General features: G+C 49.0%; 1 protein-coding gene across 2 annotated transcripts; it reads left to right on the top strand.

Moving 5' to 3' along the window:
- The first annotated feature begins 621 nt into the window (after positions 1-621).
- Man2b1 (mannosidase alpha class 2B member 1) lies at positions 622-19100 on the top strand. Of its 2 annotated transcripts, none has more exons than XM_041649889.1 (24): positions 622-824; positions 1907-2009; positions 2154-2327; positions 2775-2968; positions 4394-4526; positions 4758-4903; positions 6562-6678; positions 9054-9139; positions 9222-9342; positions 9411-9489; positions 10037-10146; positions 10356-10463; positions 10675-10791; positions 11459-11644; positions 14635-14732; positions 14808-14925; positions 15900-16018; positions 16101-16202; positions 16331-16418; positions 16522-16602; positions 16989-17216; positions 17462-17617; positions 17709-17817; positions 18212-19100. In XM_041649889.1, the coding sequence occupies exons 1-24, from the start codon at positions 666-668 to the stop codon at positions 18304-18306; spliced, it is 3027 nt and encodes a 1008-aa protein (XP_041505823.1). In that variant the 5' UTR covers positions 622-665; the 3' UTR covers positions 18307-19100. The 2 variants fall into 2 exon arrangements, with proteins under 2 accessions (XP_041505823.1, XP_041505824.1); XM_041649890.1 differs by having other exon boundaries at positions 9057-9139; positions 18212-19099.
- The last annotated feature ends 1381 nt before the right edge of the window (positions 19101-20481 follow it).

Genomic DNA, 20481 nt, shown 5'->3' with positions numbered 1-20481 from the left:
AGAGCTGTATTTGTGTGTTCTATATAGCCCTGGCAGACCTGGTAATCATGTATCTGGGATGGCAATATCCCGTCCCAGCCTTCAAGCATGCTAAGATTACAGCTATATACCAACACACCAAACTCTGGCCTGGGCTTTTCTTATTAGAGCAACAGAATAATGAACAGACTGTAGGGCACGAAAGACTCAGGGTTCTCCCTCCCCTCCAAGGCGCTTTCTAGCTGTTGAGCTGTTCAGACCCGGCTGAGTGCCTCATCTCTGACATCTCTGATATTTCAGTGGCGGTTTGTCCCAAGCCCCACAAGGCAGACCAGAACTGTTTTCGACCCCAGCTTCTAGGACCTCAGCCCTAAAGAGAGTGTGGTACCCTAGAATCCCTTCTACACTTTCCACCCCTTAGGAAGCACTGACGTCCACTGGAACGTTGAATCCTTTGCCCACACTCATACAAAAGCATAGCAAAGCCTTACAGTTAAGGGCTGCCAAAAGAACCCTGGGTGTAATGGGGGTGGGGACAGACTCAGTACTTCCCTAGCAACTAAATTCCTCACTACCTAGGCCCTGCCCCCTTCCACGCTGATTGGCTAGTTTGGTTTCTGGGGGCGGAGCATTCGCGGGGACTTGGCTGGGTTAGGGAAGCCCGCGGAAGCCGCCTCTCCGGAACCATGGGCACCCCACGGCTGGCCTCTGGTGTTTGTGCTGGTGGCGGGAGTGTTGGTTGGGTCTGGATGAACTCCTGCACTCTAGGTTCGCTTGTCTTGCCTATTTCTTTAATATTTTGGCTGTTACTGGCCTCACCTGGCGCTTGGGCCGCGGGCTACGAGGTGAGCTGGGGTCCGAGGGAGGAAATGTCTTTGGGCTGGAGTTGAACCAGAGGTGTGGGTGACAATGATTTATATAGTAACTGCTGCTGATCTGGTGGTGTGATCTAAGTGCGTGCATTGGGTTTCTGAAAAGGTCTGGCGTGCGCCTGACAACAGGGCTGCTCAAGACTGTATCCACCTCCCCGCTTGGACTTTGTGTGCACTTAACTGTGATTGGTTGGGCTAAGGATGAGCGCTTCTTGACAACAGGACTCTAAGCTTGAACGGGTTGTGCTTTCTATGGTTCCACTTGCATGAATTCGCTGTTTGGTGACAGTGCATTTCCCAGATCCCCATTTGGCGCGGCTCTGTTGAAAAGCCAGCCTTGCAGATCTGACCACATCACGTGGAAGGGCTCCCCATCTTCACTTCCAGAGTAAGAGTATGTGAGCTGGGCTGCTCATCCCTAGTCATCTCCCTTCAGGTTGCCTGGAGTCCCAGTTTGGCTCCTCAGCTTCTTGACTCCTTCCTTGTGCAAGTTACCTCTCTACACCGTGCCTCACTGCACAACTAGAGCTAATATTGCGCCACAACGCAGGCCGCTTGCCTGCTGTCTGTGAATACCTAGCTAACTCCAGCTACTATTAAAGTTGTTACTCTAGAGGAGGAAATCTGCTCTATGGGGTTTGTACAAACTGGGACTTGTGTCTATGAGCACAATACTTGATGTGTCCTACTTGAGACAGCCTGGGACAGATGATGATAGCTTTTGTTTGTTTGTTTTTTCGAAACAGGGTTTCTCTGTAGCTTTGGATTCTGTCCTGGTGGCACTTGTAGGCCAGGCTGGCCTCGAACTCACAGAGATCCGCTGGCCTCCAAGTGCTGGGATTAAAGGCATGCGCCCCCACCACCTAACTGAGTGTTTGACCTCTCTGTCACTTCAGAGTCAAGACTTGTGTTTTACCACCTCCTTGCCTGTTTTGTGACGGTAGAGGCCAAGCCTATAGTCTTGGACATGCTAGGCAAAGATTCTACTTCAGAGTCCCCAACCTGCCGGTCTCTCAACTCACAGCAAATGTGTCTGTTTTGGCGTCTCTGTGCAGACATGTCCCCCAGTGAAGCCGGGCATGCTCAACGTGCACCTGTTGCCCCATACACATGATGACGTAGGCTGGCTGAAGACAGTGGACCAGTACTATTATGGCAGTGAGTAGAGAGTGTGTGTGTGGGGGGTGCCCGCTAACTTTTTCAGGGACGTGAACATTGGGATGAGAACACTGAGTCATCTGGACTCTTGTATCAAGACATGTCTCCTAGTGGTCTCTCACTGCCTGACCTTTATGTCCACAGTCCTAAATGATATTCAGCACGCATCTGTTCAGTACATCCTAGACTCGGTAATCTCCTCTCTGCTGGAGGATCCCACCCGTCGCTTCATCTACGTGGAGATGGCTTTCTTTTCCCGTTGGTGGAAGGAGCAGACAAATGAAACAAAAGACTCCGTACGGGAACTGGTGCACCAGGGTGAGCCTGCCCAAAGGAGTGGAGGAGGAAGCCCAGCCCAGCTTGATTTCAGAGATTATTTATTTATTTATTTATTACTATTATCTATTGGGACAGTATCTTATTACATAGCCCTTCCTGACCTGGAACTTGATATGTACAGCAGGCTGGCCTTGAACTTGTGGAAATCCTCCTGCTTCCCTAGTGGAATTTGTATCATATCATTGTGTATACACACTTTATCTATAGTTCTACCTGCTTAGAATCCCCCTTCATGTGGAGACTTGTGTCCCGCAAGGCCCTGCCTCCAGTGGCTTCCCGGGAAGCCTGTCATGCAGATCTAAGCATACTGGCTTGGAAACTCCCCTCCTCTCCAGCTTCTGTAACAGTACAGTCAGTTTTCCTAGCGTTGTTCATGATAGCCCTGCTCCTAACACACACCCTTCTCCCCTTGTGCCCCTTGCACAGGGCGCCTGGAGTTTGTCAATGGCGGCTGGGTGATGAATGACGAGGCTGCTACCCACTATGGTGCTATTGTGGACCAGATGACACTTGGGCTACGCTTCCTGCAAGATACATTCGGTGGCAGTGGGCGACCCCGTGTAGCCTGGCATATTGACCCTTTTGGCCACTCTCGAGAACAGGCCTCTCTGTTTGCCCAGGTGCCAGCTTCCCTGTTTTCTTTCTGGACCTGCCCCTTAACTTTGACTCTTCCTTTAGTTGCTCAAACACTGCCCTTCTCTAACAGTTCCTGGGACTAGACCCTGACTTGCTGAGGCCCCAATTCCTGGGTGAATTTAACTCTAGGGAGTTGAGTTCAAGCCTTGGTCTATGTCCTAGGGCACCGCAGGTCTAAACTCTGTGTCTCGCTCCAGCTGGTTTGGTCTCCTCCCTTGCCTAGGCCTTACTAGAATTTGGACTTCACTAGCCTGCTAAGGTTGAGGCTCCTCTCTGAGCAGTGGCGCTACCCTGCTTCAGAACCAGCTTCTTGTCTGTGCTTACGTATCCCCACTTTGGATCGTAGAGCGTGAAGAAGCCTCCTTTTGGCTTTGACATAACCAGCGACATGGAAGGGGTTTTGTCTTTAGAGCCTCCTCTTTTTTGCTGAGCCTTCTCAAGCTTAGAAGCACACAGGCTTTGTATGACCCATGTCTGTCATATCAGTACTTGGGAGGCTGGTGCAGGAGGACTGTGAGCTTGAGGTGAGCATGGCCTCAGACTGAGACCTTGTCTCAAAAAGGAAAAAAAAAAAATCTAGCTCTACAGGCTCCAAAGCCACAAAGAAACCCTGTCTTGAAAAACTAAAAAAAAAAAAAAAAAAAAAAAAATCTAGCTATATTTTTCTTTAGTTTTATTATTTAAATGTATGGGTGTTTTGTTATGCCATGTATTATTTATTTATTTATTTATTTAAAATATTTATTTATTTATTATGTATACAGTATACAATATTCTGTCTGTGTGTATGTCTGCAGACCAGAAGAGGGCAGCAGACCTCATTACAGATGGTTGTGAGCCACCATGTGGTTGCTGGGAATTGAACTCATGACCTTTGGAAGAGCAGGCAATGCTCTTAACCACTGAGCCATCTCTCCAGCCCCTGCCATGTATTATTTAATATATGTGTTTTACCTGCGTGTATGTCTGTGCACCATGTGTGTGCGGTGCCTGTAGAGGAGGGTTGTAGGATCTCCTGGAACTGGAATAATGGATGGTTGTGAGCCACCATATAGATGTTGGGTATTGAATCCTGGTCTTCTGAAAAAGCAGATAGGGCTCTTAGCCACCGAGCCATCTTTCCAACCCCCGAAAACCTAGTTTTAGTTGTGCGTAGTTTTTCTTTTTTCTTTTTTTTTTTGGTTTTTCGAGACAGGGTTTCTCTGTGGTTTTGGAGCCTGTCCTGGAACTAGCTCTTGTAGACCAGGCTGGTCTCGAACTGACAGAGATCCGCCTGCCTCTACCTCCCAAGTGCTGGAATTAAAGGCGTGCGCCACCACCGCCCGGCTGTGCATAGTTTTTCTGTGCTGTCTTTTCCAACTGGGCAAGAAGCACCTGCACCCCTTCACTCCACCCCTTCTGCACTCCAGATGGGTTTTGATGGCTTCTTCCTTGGGCGCATTGACTATCAAGATAAAATTGTTCGGCAGAAGAAACTGAAGATGGAGGAGGTGTGGAGGGCCAGTGCCAGCTTGAAGCCCCCAGCTGCCGACCTCTTCACAGGTGAGGAGGTGGAAGGGTAGGGTAGTCACACAAGACCTCAGGCTCAGAAGGGTCCCTGTATGATTTTGTGATATGCTGTGATTATCCTAGAATTTTTAATGATTTTTGAGCTGGGCTCTATGTGTTCTTTTTGTACCAGCCCTTTCTAATTCAGAAGTCTATTCTGGGTGGGTCATGGCAGGCTCTGACCCCAGGGAAGGTCTGGGGTGCTGAGTCCAATTTGGTTTACAGGTGTGCTCCCCAATAATTACAACCCTCCGAAGAACCTGTGTTGGGATGTGCTGTGTGCAGACAAACCCATGGTGGAGGATCCCAAAAGCCCTGAGTTCAATGCCGTTACTATGGTCAATTACTTCCTGGAGCTGGCCTATTCCCAGGTAACATGGATATCTAGACCATGGTCCACAGCATGTAGGTCCAGAACCTCCAAGGGATTTACCTTTGGGATTTATTCTTCATTAGACAGATACACAAGGAGCTGGATAAATAGCTCAGCACTTCAGAGCACTTGCTGTTCAATTATGAAGGCCAGAGTTCAGATCCCGGCACCCACATAATAAACTAGTCATTCTGACTGCGAACTCCTGTATGAGAGTTATCTGGAGTCCTAGCTCCAAGGAGTGTAGAGATAGGAGGATCACTGGAGCTTCTGAATTTCAGCCTAGCGAAGAAAATGCAAGTTCCAAGTTCAGGGAGAGACTCTGCCTCAAAGGCATAGGTTGAGAATGGTAAGGGGACACCTGACACTCTTCTGATTTGTGCACATGTGTAGAGGCAAATGCATGCCTCACAAACACGTGTAAATACACAGAAAATAGAGACACATACTTATTTATACCCCTTATTTAAAAAAAAAAAAGATGTGGGCCAGCTATGGTGGTGTACACCTTAAATCCCAGCACTGGGGGTGGGCAGAGGCAATCAGATCTCTGGAAGCTCTGTCTCAAAACAAAACGAGTAAACAAACAAAAAAAGTGGACCGGTGAGAAGGCTCAGTAGATAAAGGTGTTTGCTGTCCAAACACCTGAGTTCAGTTTCCAGAACCCACTTGGTGGAAGGAGAGCAATGGCTCCTGGAAACTGTCCTCCAGCCTCCAAGCTGGTGCTGTAAGTGGACACCATAGCATGCGCTCCCTCCCCTCCCAAATAAACAGGAAGGAGGAGGAGAATGCATGAGAGAGTTTGGTCCAGTCCCTTGGTGTGGGAGGTCCTTCTGTCTATGTGCTGCTTTTATTGGTTAATGAATAAAGAACTGTCTTAGCCTGTGAGGGCAAAAGAACAGAGCGAGGTGGGGAAAACTAAGTGAATGCTGGGAGAAAGGAGGCAGGGTCAGAGAGAAGCCATGTAGCCCCGCTGGAGACGGACAGAACTTTACCCAGTAAGCCACAGCCACGTGGCAATACATAGATTACTAGAAATGGGTTAAATTCAGATATAAAGTTAGCCAATAAGAAGCTAGAGCTAATGGGCCAAGCAGTGATTTAATTAATACAGTATCTGTGTGTTTATTTCGGGGCTAAGCGGCCTCCTCCTCCAGTCCTTGTCGCCTCATCGGAGTAATCAACCCTAGAGTACTTCAGCAACTACTGGTTGTTTTTGTTCTTTATAGATAAGGTCTCATGTAGCCCATGCTGGCTTTGAACTTGCTGTGTAGGCGAGGCTGGCTTTGAGCTTTTGACCCTCCTGCCACCATTTCCTGAGTCCTGAGAACATAGATGTACACCACCATGCCTGATTTCTGCAGTGCTGGAGATTAGACCCAAGACTTGGTGCATGCTAGTCAAACACTCGGCTGACTGAGTCACATCCCCAGCCTCTCACTCGTTATTTTTGTGTTTACCTCTGTTTCTATGTGCCATAGTCATTTCTTCTTAAGTGCAGTATTATTTTTTTGTATTGGGGATCCAATGGGTTTTGAACATGCTAGACTAGTATTCACACATGGAACTACATCCCAAGGCTCTCACATGTACTTAGGGGCAGGTGTAGGGATTGTCCAGGACACCCTGGCCCAATGATTGCCTTCTCATCTATAGCAAAAGTATTACCGAACCAACCATACTGTGATGACCATGGGTTCAGACTTCCAGTATGAGAATGCCAACATGTGGTTCAAAAACATGGACAAGCTTATCCGCCTGGTCAACGAACAGGTCAGTGTGCCCCTGTGTGTCAATCAGCTTTCTATCACTGCAGTCAAATGCCTGAGGTAAGTGATAAAGGGAAGAGAGCCAAGCATAGTGGTGCACCCCACTACTGGGGATGCTGAAGACCAGCCTGGGACACACACATACACACACACACACACACACACACACACACACACACACGAGACCCTGTCTCAAAAACAAAATCATACACAAAACCAAAATAGAGAAAAGTTATTTTTAGTTTTAGTTTCCTTTTGAGTTTTCTTTGAGACAGGGTTTCTGGTCTAGTCCTAGCTGTCCTGGAACTCACTCTGTAGATCAGGCTGGCCTCAACTCACAGAGATCCCCCTGCCTCTGCCTCTTGGGTGTTGGGACTGAAGGCATGTGCTACCACACCCAGCATAGTTTCAGTTTTGTAAAATTGTAAATTGTGTATTGCGTGTGTATGCATGTGTGTGTGTATGTATGTGTGTATGTGTGTAGGTGCACATGACCACGTTTGTTCTTGGAGGCCAGGGGAGGATATTCAGTGTCCTGCTTTATTGGTCTCTGTCTCAGTCCCCTGAGAACTGAACCTGAAGCTAGCGAGGCGGCAGTCAACAAAGCTGCACTGTCCTCTCGTCTGGGCCCTCCGCAGTGCTGGAGTACAGGCTCATAGGTGCTAGTCCAAGTGTTTTATGTGTGTTCTGCAGATTGAACTCAGGCCATTACACTTGTATAGCAAGCATTCTTACCTGCTGAGTCATTTCCACAGCCACTTTAGGTTTTTTGAGACAAACTTTCCAATAGATTAGGTTGGCCTCAAACTCAATGTATAGCTGAGCATAACCGTGAATTCCTAATCTTCCTGCCTCTACTTCCCAAGTGCTGGGATTAAAGGTGCATGACTCCATGATCAGCCTCGTCATTTCACTGCTCTGTCCCTAGATTTTTCCCTTTCTCTTCTTCTCATCTACCCCCTTCTCTTCTACATGCTCCTCTTCCTGTGCCCCCTGTTCCTCCTCTAAAAACGTTATTTGTTTGTGTGTATGGGTATTTTGTCTGCATATGTATCTGTGCACCATGTATGTGTTTGGTACAGAGGCCAGAAGAGGGCATTGGATTTCCTGGAACTGGACTTTCAGATAATTGTAAGCTGCCATGTGTTGTTGAGAGTTGAATCTGGGTTCTCTGAAACAGCCAACTGGTGGTCTTAACCACTGAGCCATTTCTGTCTGTTTGTTAAAAAACAGGATATCGCTATATATCCCTGGTTGGTCTTGAGATCACAGAGATCCGCCTGTTTGTACCTCTTGAGTGCTGGAATGACCTTGAGCTTTTGCTAGGCTTGTACCTCTTGAGGTGTGCTGGGGGTTAAACTTGGCTTTGTGCAAGCCACGCAAGCCCCATACCAACTGAGCTACACATGCCAATCTCTTCCTGTTTTAAATAATAAAGTTGGAATTATTTAGAAGTTTTTGTAAACCAGGTAGGTGCCCCTGTCCATGCTTGTAGTCCCAGTGACCAGGGAGGCTGAGGCAGGAGGATCACTGGCTCAGAGATTAAGAGCACTGATTGCTCTTCCAGAGGTCCTGAGTTCAATTCCCGGCAACCACATGGTGGCTCACAACCATCTATGGTGAGATCTGGTGCCCTCTTCTGGCATGCAAACATGCATGGAAGGAATGTTGTATACATAATAAATAAATAAATCTTTAAAAAAAAAATTCTAGGCCAGCCAGGGCAGCTGGATAACACAGGAGACTGCTTCAAACAAAACAAATAAAAAAGAAAAGGAGCCAGGCGGTGGTGGTGCACGCCTTTAATCCCACCACTCGGGAGGCAGAGGCAGATGGATCTTTGTGAGTTTGAGGCCAGCTTGGTCTTCAAGAGCTAGTTCCAGGACAGGCTCCAAAGCTACAGAGAAACCCTGTCTCGAAAAACCAAAATAAATAAATAAATAAATGAATAAATAAATAAGGAAAAGTTGTGTAAAATTATAGAATTATCCCTGAAGTCCTTTTCAGAGTGACAGTGTTTGGTCTTGACCAAGACATACGCCCACATTTGACCACTGCTGTGTACTCAGAAAGGGTGACTAGGAGCTGGAGAGATGGCTCAGAGGCTGAGCATTGGCTGCCCTTCCAGAGGATCCCCTGGTGTCTCACAGCATCTGTAATTCCAGTTCTAGGGGTTCTGTCACCCTTTTCTGACCTTCATGGGCACCAGGAATGCAGGGGGTGCATGGACACACATGCATGCAAAACATTAAATATGAACATTAAATAAAGAAATAAACCTTAAAAAGAACAACAAAAAGTGTCGAGAACTCCACCTATTGGATGCCTGTGGGCCCCGGGAAGGTGCAGATCCTGAGGCTCACACATGTCTTCCCCTAGCAGCAGGTAAACGGAAGCCGGGTCCACGTTCTCTACTCCACTCCTACTTGTTACCTCTGGGAGCTGAACAAGGCCAATCTAACCTGGTATTTGGGGCAGGGGACTGGGGAGCTTGGGGTGGGGGTCGGCCTGCTCTGTGGGTTGATTGCTCTAAATGCCCCTGTGCAGGTCTGTGAAGGAGGACGACTTCTTTCCGTATGCTGACGGCCCCCACATGTTCTGGACGGGCTATTTTTCTAGCAGGCCGGCCCTCAAACGCTATGAGCGCCTCAGCTACAACTTCCTGCAGGTGAGTGAGCATGTGGGGAGCCAAGAGGCCCAGGGGAGCTGGGGCCTAACATACCTCTTTCTCCTCAGGTGTGCAACCAGCTGGAGGCACTGGCTGGTGTGGCAGCCAACTTGGGATCCTATGGCACAGGAGACAGTGGACCCCTTAGTGAGTGTCTGTCAACCATGGGGTTGAATGGAGTGGGAGGGAGAAGGATTGAGGCCAGAAACCAAAACCATCCCTAGGGCACACTTTACTTTCGGTGGTCCTGGGGATCGAACCCTGGACATCTTGAATGCTAGACAGCATTCAAATGTACAACTAAGTGTTCCACTGATCACTGAGTTACATCCCTAGACTTTGAGATTCTTTCTTTTAAATTTATTTTTATGTGTGTGAGTGTTTTGTATGTATATTAGTGTACCACAAACATATCTGGTGACTTTGGAGGCCAAAGGGAGTGTCACATTCCCTAGAGTTAAAGTTCTAGACAGCTTCTATAGACTTACAGACGCATGTGATATCAGGAGTCAAACACTGGCCCTTTGAAAGGTCAGCCAGTGCTCTTAGCCATCAATGGCTCCAGCCTTCCAGAGCCATTCTTAATTCACCTAAGAACCCTGTAATCCTGCACCCGACCCTTTGTGTGCGCTTACTTGGTGGTGGGGCTCAGAGCTGTGTGGGAGATGGTATCTGATGGGTGTTCTGTTGGCAGATGAGGCAATGGCGGTGCTCCAGCACCACGACGCGGTCACTGGTACCGCACGGCAGAACGTTGCAGATGACTATGCACGGCAGCTGGCAGCAGGCTGGGGACCCTGTGAGGTGTGAGGGACAGGACCATGAAGGAACTAGAAGGGGCGTGGTCCAGGGTTGTGGGAGAATGAAGAGGTGACCATTCTTGGGAGAGAAGGGGTGGAGCTTATAGGAAATGGGGCAGGGTCTAGGTCGGAGACACTGGGCCTTGGTGGGGGCACGGCCAGGCTTCCTGGGGTGTACACCTTTGGTTTAGGTCCTTTGGTGATCCTCACCAGGTTCTGGTGAGCAATGCTCTGTCGCAGCTCAGCTACTACAAACAGAACTTCTCATTCTGCCGAGAGCTCAACATCAGCGTCTGTCCGGTCAGCCAGAATTCAGAGCACGTGAGTAGTGAGTAGGGGCTGGGAGGCAGACGAGACAGAACCCCAGAAGGTGAAGCCTGCGGTGACGGGATGGAGTGGTTGCTTAATTTCTTTTTGGAGGGCCATTCTTGGTCCAGGGACACTGGGACAAGATAGTTCATCACAAGGGGCATGGCTTGTCCTGGGAAGATGGGTTTGGCGGCCTGCTGTGACTTTGTCCTTCCTGCCGTAGTTCCAGGTAACTATTTACAACCCCCTGGGCCGTAAGGTGAATCATATGGTCCGGCTACCCGTTGGAGAAGGCATCTTCTTTGTGAAGGACCCTGATGGAAAGACTGTACGCAATAATGTGAGCCTGCCCAATGTCTCTTCCCTTCCCCAGTGCATCCCCCAGATCTTGTGGATATCTCCATGAGCTTCTTTCTCTTCTTGTGTTTCCCACCTCTGTCCCTTAAGACATCAGGAACATCGCCCTTCCGTAAGTGACAGCCCTTCTGGATGTCCCACTTGGAATTCCCCTTCCTTCCTTCCTTTGTTCTAACCCTCTCTCTCCTCTTTCTTCCTTCTGACAGGCTTTCACTGTGTAGCCCAGGCTAGCCTCCAACTTGTGGTCTTCCTGCCTTAACCTCCCGAGTGTTAGGATTGCAGATCCGGGTGGCCTCACCGTTTCCCCAGCAGACTCTCTGTTTATGGTCAGCCTCTTCACCCCAGGAGGCTCCTTTCCTGAACCTCTTTACCCCTGTTCCATCTCTTGCTCTGTTTCCTATTTTCTCCCAGACCCCTAGTTTCTCTCTGGATACCTTCCCCTTCCTCCCCTTCTGTCTTTCCTCCTTCCCCTTCTCCCTCTCCTTCCTATTTCTTCTTCCTTGAACTAGGTATAGATGTGCTAGGCAAATGTCTTCTTCCTTACCCTGTCACACCTAGGTTTCTCCTTCCCTGTTCCTTACTCTCTGAGGTTGATGCTTGCACCCATGCCTGTCTTCTTGACTCTTGACCAGCATCCTCTTCCACTCAAGGTGGTGATGCTCCCCAGCTCCTTTGGTAAGAAGGACCAGTGGGAGTTGCTGTTCTCAGCCTCAGTGCCTGCCCTGGGTTTCAGCATCTACACTGTGGACAAGGTGTCTGTCCAGAACAGCCTTCAGGCCACCTCCAGGAAACACAGGTCCCATGACAGGTCCCAAGTCTTGGCCATTGAAAATGAGGTGAGAAGACTCTCCTTGAATCCCCTTCCTTGCCTATGTAACATCCCCACTCCCCGCAAGACAGGGTTTCTGTATAGCTTTGGAGTCTGTCCTGGAACTTGCTCTGTAGACCCGGCTGGCCTCAAACTCACAGAGATCTGCCTGCCTCTGCCTCATGAGTGCTGGGATTAAAGGCGTGTGCTACCACTGTGGCCAGCCTCGGTGACAATTTCAAGTATTATCAACAGTTTGGATTCTGGATCAGTGGATTTCTGGTTCTTGGTTCTCACTCTTCTCACTGTGTGTTCTTCAGTGAGGAAGGTGACCTTGGAGCCTCAGTTTCCTTTCTGGAGCATTGTATAAATCTAGTGTGACCATGACGCTGATAGAGCTATGTCAGGGCCCATGGCTAGTAGCTATTGAGGGGTCAAGGAAGGCTTCTTTGATAAGGAGACAGTTGAAGGCTCGAATTGGACTTCAGTGATAGATACTTGCTTAGTGTCTGTGAAGCCCTGGGCTCCACCCCCAGTACCTCAGAAACAGATAAAGGAGGAGTTAGTGTCTTAGTTAGGGTTTTCACTGTTTTGATGAAACACGTGACCAGAACAAGTTGGGAGGAACGGGTTCAGGGTTCATTTTGCTTACACTTCCAGGAAACAGTTCATCACTGAAGGAAATCAGGACAGGAACTCAAGCATGGGAGGAACCTGGAGGCAGGAGCTGATGCAGAGGCCATGGAGGAGTACTGCTTACTGGCTTGCTCTTCATGGCTTGCTCAGCCTGCTTTCTTATAGCATCCAGGACCACCAGCTCAGGGGTGTCTCTACCTACAATGGGCTGGGTCTTGTCCCATCAACCACTAATTTAGAAAATGTTCTACAAGCTTGCCTATAGCCTTTATATCATATAGAGGCATTTCATCAGTTGAGGTTCCCTCTTCTTTGATGACTCTAACTCTGTCAAGTTGACATAAAATGACCCAGCACAGCTGGAGAAATGGCTCAGCAGGGTAAGAGCTTGCACTGCTCTTGCAAAGAAACCAAGTTTGGTTCCCAGTGCCCAAGTCTAGCAGCTCATAATCAACTGCCTGTAACTCCAGATCTAGGGGGACACTGCCTCTAGCCTTGCAGACACATACCTACCCACCCATGTACATAATTAAAAATAATAAAAAAATAATCTTAAAAGAAATCCTGACCAGGTATAGTGTTGTGTGCCTTTAATCCCAGCACTTGAGAGGCAGAGGCAGGTGGATCTCTGTGAGTTCAAGGTCAGGCTGGTCTTCAGAGTGAATTCTAGGACAGCCAGAGCTACATAGTATCTCAAAATCAAAAACCATAAACAAAAGAACTAAAACGAAAAAAGTAAACCAAACCAAAACAAAACAAAAAACCACCACTACCACCAACAAAAAAAACAACAAAACCCCCAAAACCCAGGTAAGTGAAAGAAAGAAAAGCAGTCTGTCCTGAGACCTGGCATATTGGCTTTGTGGGCTCCTTCTTCCATAAAATATATTAAAACTGTATCAGGATGATGTGGACATCAGTGTGGTGCGTATGTTTATAGCCCTGATACTTTGTGGGCACAGTTGGGATTGGTGAGGCTTCTTGGCCAGACAGTGTTGTTGAGTTGGTGAACTCCAGGTTCAGTGAGAAACTCTGTCTCCAAGAACAAGGTACACATGCTGGTCTACAGAGTGAGCTCAGGCTTGCCAGAGGTGCATGGTGCAAACCCGGCTCAAAAAATCAAAATAGAAGGGGCTGGAGAGATGGCTCAGTGGTAGAGCTCTCTGGCTTCTCTTCCAGAGGACCCAGGTTCATTTCCCAGTACCCACATGGCAGCTCACAACTGCCTGTGACTCCTGTTCCAGGAGATCTGACACCCTTATAGACATATATGTAGGCAAAACACCAGTGCACATAAAAAGTAAAAGTAAATCATTAAAAAAAGATTAAAAAATAAAAAATTATGGTAGAACCATTGACACCCAGCCAACTTCAGCCCCTGGCTTCCACATGCATTACATGAATGTACACATACAAACATGTTTACATGCAGGCATACCACATGCATCATGTGAATGTACACACAAAAACATATACATGGAGATATACCACATGTATCATGTGAATGTACACACACAAACATATGCAGACATACCATATTCATCACATGAATATACACACAAACGTACACACGCAGACATACCACACATATCACGTGATACACAAACATGTACACATGTAGACATCAATGCATCACTGAATGTACACACACAGATATGTACACATGCAGGCATACCACATGCATCACATGAATGTACACAGAAACATGTACACATGCAGATATACCACACAAAACATTTTATGATATTTCTGTAAAGATTAGCAATATCCATGCAAGTCTCATTATGACATGCTCATTGTTCCTGTTCAACTTTTCTTTAGATTTTTAAAGGAAATGAAATATTCTTCAATTTTTTGGGGACAGGTTTTCATAGAGCCCAGAGTGACCTTGAACTTGATATGTAGCTCAAAATGACATTGAACTCCTAATCTTCCTGCCTCCACCTCCTGAGGGCTGGATTAGAGGCATGTAGTACTGAGGGCTTTGTACATACTAAGGAAGCACTCTGCCAACCGAGATATGATCACTACTACAGCATGAAAATACCTCTCTCTGTGGGGCCCTGGAAGCCGTATGGGTTCTGGCATTCAGCTCCCGGGTCAGATGATATATTGATCTGGCTCTGAAGCAGATGGGGACTGGGATCAATTTAGGGTATCATAGTGGGCTCTGCTGCTGTGGATAAGTATAGAAGTGAGGGTTTCTGCAAATGACTGCGTTAGTCCTCGAGGGCCATGTGTAGAGAGGTGGCCGATGCTGACAGAGCAGGGGTTGCAAATGTGTTTGCTTGCTGGATCAGGCGCAGCAATGCGTGAGATGCGGGAAGCGATTCGCTGTTGAGGAGACGCTTGCTTACACGTGTTCTCCATTTTCCTACCCAGTACATCCGGGCTACATTTGATTCCAGCACAGGGTTATTGATGAAGATTGAAAACATGGAGCAGAAGCTCTCACTCCCTGTGAGCCAAGGCTTCTTTTGGTGAGGAAGGGCTGCTCTGTGAGGGTGGCTGCAGGGTTGAGGCCCCTCCCTGATGCTCATTTGCTCTGGGCCCAGGTACAATGCTAGCACCGGGGATGAGAAGAGTACCCAGGCCTCTGGCGCCTACATCTTCAGACCCAGCCATCTCAAGCCGTTTCCTGTGAGCCGCTGGGCTAAGGTCCACCTGGTGAAGGTCTGTAGCCAGAAATCAGGAGTGGGTTTGGAGGGGTAGGGGTGGGAATGTGGAATCTGGGAACAGGATGTGCCTCATGTGGGCTGGGGTAGGAACTAGTTCATCTTTATTTTATTATTATTTTAAATATTATTTGTGTGTGTGGGCGCACACACGTGTGTTTCGGTGTGCATGGGTGTGGAGGTTAGAGGACAATTTGTGGGAGTCTCCCACGTGGGTCCCTAGGAGAGAATACAGGTCATCAGACTTGGCAGCAAGCACCTTTACCCACCGAACCATTGCTCTGCTCCCCAAGGAAGGTTTTACTGTGTAGCCCAGCCTGGCCTCAAAGCTCTCGACATTGCCTCAGCCTCTGGAGTGCTGGGACTGCAGGAGTGCAGCACCAAGTCTGGCTTTTCTTCTCCCGTATATATGGAGCAAGACCCAGGCTCCCTCTGCTGACAGAGAAAACCTGCTGGTATAACCATCTCTGTCAACGTGTTCACATCCATTCCTCACTTTGGAAATTGGAGGCGAAGGTGTCAAAGTATAATTGCTTAGAGTCCACTAAGGTCTAAGAAATGAGCTTATGTCTTGGAATGTAATTCAGATGACTTGCATATGAGAAAGGCCCGAGTTCTAGCTTTACACCACCACACACCACCACAGGGAGGGGCGTAACAGCAGCACTGGGTGACTGAGGCGAGGCAGGAGTATCTCAGGTTCAAGGCCAGGGGGACGCGTGCTCTCTCTCTCTCTCTCTCTCTCTCTCTCTTTCTCTTTTTCACACACACACCCCACACGCGCACACAGGCACAGAAACAGCAACAAAAACATTTATATGTGGTTATATATTTGATAATTCACTCTTAATTTTTCTTGAAGAAGCAGCGAGAACACCATTCTTAGTCTGTGAAGTGGGTGTTAGTGGGATCCTTTTCAGGATTCTCGGCATTTTCAACGTGGCTGACTCCAGCCTTCCTGTGTGCCTGTAGACAGCCCTGGTGCAGGAGGTACACCAGAATTTTTCAGCCTGGTGTTCTCAGGTGGTTCGTCTGTACCCAGGACAGCGTCACTTGGAGCTGGAGTGGACGGTGGGACCAATCCCAGTGGAGTAAGTGGCACCCTTTCTGGAGTGGGGTGCAGGCACAGTGGTGTTTGGGAGACTCACAAGGGTCCTTTTCCACCGGGCACAGAGAACACTGGGGAAAGGAGATCATCAGCCGCTTTGACACTCCAATGAGAACGAACGGAGAATTCTACACCGACAGCAACGGCAGGGAAATCCTCAAGAGGAGGTGGGACAAGGGTACCATGGGGAGTCTGTGGTGTGTTGAGTTTCAGGGCCGTGGGGATTTGGTGATGAGTGTGGAGGGACAAAGAGGAAGCAGGACCCCAAATCTGACCACATCACACCTCTTCCCAGGCGTGATCGTCGACCCACTTGGAGGTTAAGTCAGACTGAACCCGTGGCTGGGAATTACTATCCTGTCAGCACTCGGATCTACATCACGGTACCTGCCCTGCCGCTGCCTCAGACTGGAAGCACCTCCCAGATAGCTGGGGCAGGGTGGGCTCCCAGCAGGGACCCGCATTCTCAGTCACCCTTCTACCTAGGATGGGCACATACAGCTGGCTGTGGTGACCGACCGTTCCCAGGGGGGCAGCAGTCTGCGGGATGGCTCACTAGAGCTCATGGTGAGAGGGAGCCCCACCCACGCTGGGTTTCTCCCGTCAGCCCCACCCAGACCCAGCCAAACTTGAAGGCTGTTGTTGGTATCCCTGCCCTGCCTGTGGCCTTGGTTCCATCCTCTTCCCTTTCTTCCCTTTCTTGTGCCGGGATTCCAGATCTGCATCACCACGCCTGGCTTTGGAATTATATTTCTGTATTCCCCTCCTCCTATCCAGTCCCTCTTGAGGCCTTGACTTGTCTTGTGATGACGATCCTCTTGTTAGACACTTGCCTTTCTTTGTCCTGGGCTCCTGTTAGTCGGGCCTCACATCTGCTGGGGTCCCCTACCAGCCCCTGACCTTAGTCTTCATCGTTCACTCTGGCTCTAGTTTCTTTTGGAATTTCCTCCCAGGTGCACCGACGGCTGCTGGAGGATGATGCCCGCGGAGTGGGGGAGCCCCTGACGGAGTCAGGGGCCGGGAGTATGGTGCGAGGGCGCCACTTTGTGCTTTTGAGTTCTGTTAGTGATGCGGCTGCAAGGCACCGACTGCTGGCGGAGGAGGTGGTCTTGGCCCCTCAGGTGGTGCTGGCTCAGGCTGGTAGCAGTCTATATTCCTCCCGGGCGGTACCAAGGACACAGGTGAGGGACGGCGAGTCGGGCAGAAAGGGGGAACCCGAATGACACCTTCCGAGTCCCTCTTTTCAGGACTGAGTTTATCCTCAGTTTTAAGTCTTTCCCCTTAGTTCCACCCTATTGTAAGCAACATGCTTCAGTATCGAGTCCATCCTCATCAAGGCCCCTTCCCTTTCAGCTTCATTTCCTGCAAGTCAGTGCTGATTGCCAGCCAGGCTCCGGCTACTTAGACTTAGCTTTTCTTTCCGCAGTTCTCCGGACTTCTCAGGGACCTACCTCCCCAGGTGCATCTGCTTACACTGGCCCGCTGGGGACCAAAGACGCTGCTGCTGCGTTTGGAGCACCAGTTCGCTGCGACAGAAGATTCGGGCCGCAACGTGAGCTCCCCTGTAACTCTGAACTTGCAGGTGAGGAGGATTAAGCTGAGAAAGAGACGGAGGAGAGAGAAGGGCAAAAGCTGGGCTTTGCGTCTCAGCTGGATCCATCCATTCCCTGCAGAACCTGTTCCGGGTCTTCACGATCACACACCTGCAGGAGACCACCCTGGCAGCCAATCAGCCCCTGTCCAAGTCCAAGGCTTCCAGGCTGAAGTGGATAACAAATACTGGTGAAGACCCGGCAGGAATCCTGCCTGTTACTGGCAGTTGAGGGTGGAGTGTGAGGATTGTTGGCTAGGAGCCAGTGTAGACCCTGCGGACAGGAGTTTAAGCTTAAGTGTGAGCGGTGGGCCCAGCCGCCCAGCAAAGCTCCCGAGTTTGGGACCATGGAATTTTGACCCGAGGCTGTGTTGATCTCCATCAGTGCCGAGTTCTGGGATGGTGTCTGTCACCTATGGGAAATGAGTAAATGGCTGGAAGTTAGAGAGGGGTTTGGGGAATCTTGAGGTGTGTTCAGGCATAGGGAAGTGGTTTAAAGGTCTGGACGTGAGGCCCTGGGACAGAGTTGAGAGGTGGGTGTGTATGGCTGTGTCCAGGCCTAAGTTCTCTTCTGCCGATCAACAGGTCCCACCTCCTATCCTCCTCCCTCCAACTTGGACCCTACCTCAATCATACTGCAGCCTATGGAAATACGAACCTTCGTGGTTAACGTTCAATGACAAGAAGTCAGCTAGACCTGCTGGGAGGAGGGGCAGACCTCTCTCTCCTTCTTTTGCTGTTACCACAAAAATCATTAAAAGGCTACTAAGACTCAGGTCGCCCGGTGACCGCGTTATTTTTAAGGCGGGGACATGAGTGTGAGCTCCAAGGGAGGTGAGCAGTCCTGACTCAGTCCTGACCCCAGGCCCTCTCTGGAGGTTACCTCCCCACTGGACTCGCCACACAGCGTGTTCTGCCCTCCCCTCACTCATGGCTTCCTCCCTCTCCTCCCACTTCAATCCTGCGTCTATGCAGGCCCTCACCCAGCTGTCTCAACAAGCACCGAGGATAGGCCTGTGTGAGCCACAGCACCAGAACCAGCTGCACCCTGGGTCTTTCTAGCCCGGCCTTTGGGTCAGATGTAGGCAAGGAATCTGGGAAGTTCTGGAGGAGATGGTGGGACAGAAGCAGCTTCCAGTCATAGGCTCCCCACTGGTGGAGGCCATCACCCCTCCACCATGAGATTCTTCCTCTTCTCAATTTGTGGAGCCTTAATGCTTCCTGGGATTTTAGTGTGTTCTGGTGTCTTGTTAACTAGATGCTGGTGCTGGAGCGATGGCTCTCATTAAAAGCACAAACTGTTCTTCCAGAGGATTGGAGGTCAGCTTCCAGCACCCACATCAAGCGGCTCACCAGCTGTGACAGCAGCCCTAGGGGGACGCAGTGCCTCTGGCCTTTGCTGGTCATGGTTACCTGCACACACCCACACAAAATAAAAAATAAAAAGTCTTTTTTTAGATCCACTCCTCCTCCATTTTCCTTCAGAAATGAGCAGGCCTCCCAAGAATAGCAACTGAACGTGGCATAGCAAGTTACAATAAGACGAGGCACAAACCCTCATGTCAAGGCTGCATGAGGCAACCCGGGAGGAAGAAAAAGGTCCCAAGGGCAGGTGAAAGAGTCAGAGACACCCCACTCCCACTACTAGCAGTCCCACAAGACACCGAGCTAACAACTTTAACATATGTAGACTAGTACAAACCCGCTTAGAGGAGATGCTGTAGCTGGTTTTAATCCAGTGTCAAGGAGACTGAAGCAGGAAGTTCAAGGTCTAGGTCACAGTTAGTGAGACCCTCTCTCAAATAAATAAATAAACAGATAGATAAAGGCTTGGTGTTGTGGCTCATGTCTGTAATCCCAATGTGAGGGAGGTTTGAGTAGGACTACTCTATTAGGGTTCTTTGGAGGAACAGAACTTAGAGAATGAATGTGTGATATATATATGGGAAGGATGAGAACTTTTAATCCTAGCACTTGTGAGGCAGAGACAGGCAATGTCTGAGTTTGAGGCCAGCCTGGGCTATAGAGCAAGTTATAGAGCAAGGATAGTTAGGGTTATACAGAGAAACTTTTGAAAAAACATAGACAAAAAAAGCAGTGGTTCTCAACCTTCCTAATGCTTCAATCCTTTAATACAGTCCCTCATATTGAGGTGTCCTCAACCATGAGATTATTTTCATTGCCATTTCATAACTATAGTTTTACTACTGTTGTGAACCTTTTCCTCGAGGTCTGTTAGTCACCACCTAGAGAGGACCAAGGGGGCAAAGGCAGCGTGCAGAGTTTTGTATGGCCTGTGAGTATGATGGAAAATGGCCTTCTGGAAGTTAGCTTCCGTGAGACAGCTCAACTTTATTTCAGGGTGTGGGGAAGATGTAGGATGGGGACAGCACCTAATCTGTGTTTGGCAGTATGATCCTAGCATACAGGTGGTCACACACCTAGTTAGCATATGGGTGGCATGTGGAGAGCATTTGAAGGGAACTGTATCAAAGGTTACACTTAGGCCAGGCATCCAAGCTCAGGGACAGCTTACAAATAAGGTCAGGCATCAGGCATGCGGCCTAGAGACACTATCCAATAAGGTGGAGAGGGATTCCTGCTAAGAAAGGGAGTTCTCCATATTACATTGAGCTCAGAGAGACATGGTGAACTGCAATCTTAAATGCAGGATATTCTGGGCTGGAGAGATGGCCCACAGGTTAAGAGTGTTGACTGCTCCTCCAGAGGTTATGAGTTTCAATTCCCAGCAAACACACGGTGGTTCACAGCCATCTACAAAGAGATCTGATGCCCTCTTGTGGTGTGCAGGCAAACATACAGACAGAACACTCTATATGATTAATACTAATAAA

The sequence above is a fragment of the Microtus oregoni genome, unplaced genomic scaffold, assembly GCF_018167655.1.
Source record: "Microtus oregoni isolate MIOR12 unplaced genomic scaffold, Mior012 000004F_ref0000308, whole genome shotgun sequence".
Lineage (NCBI taxonomy): Eukaryota > Metazoa > Chordata > Mammalia > Rodentia > Cricetidae > Microtus > Microtus oregoni.
The sequence above is the reverse complement of the archived record's forward strand: the minus strand, read 5'-3'. Positions and strand labels throughout refer to the sequence as shown.

Coding starts and splice junctions, on each gene's coding strand:
- Man2b1 (XM_041649889.1), top strand. CDS start 666: ATGGGCACCCCACGGCTGGCCTCTGGTGTTTGTGCTGGTGGCGGGAGT. Junction 4,527..4,757: donor AGCTGCCGACCTCTTCACAG/GTGAGGAGGTGG, acceptor TTTGGTTTACAG/GTGTGCTCCCCAATAATTAC. Junction 10,147..10,355: donor CAGGCTGGGGACCCTGTGAG/GTGTGAGGGACA, acceptor GATCCTCACCAG/GTTCTGGTGAGCAATGCTCT.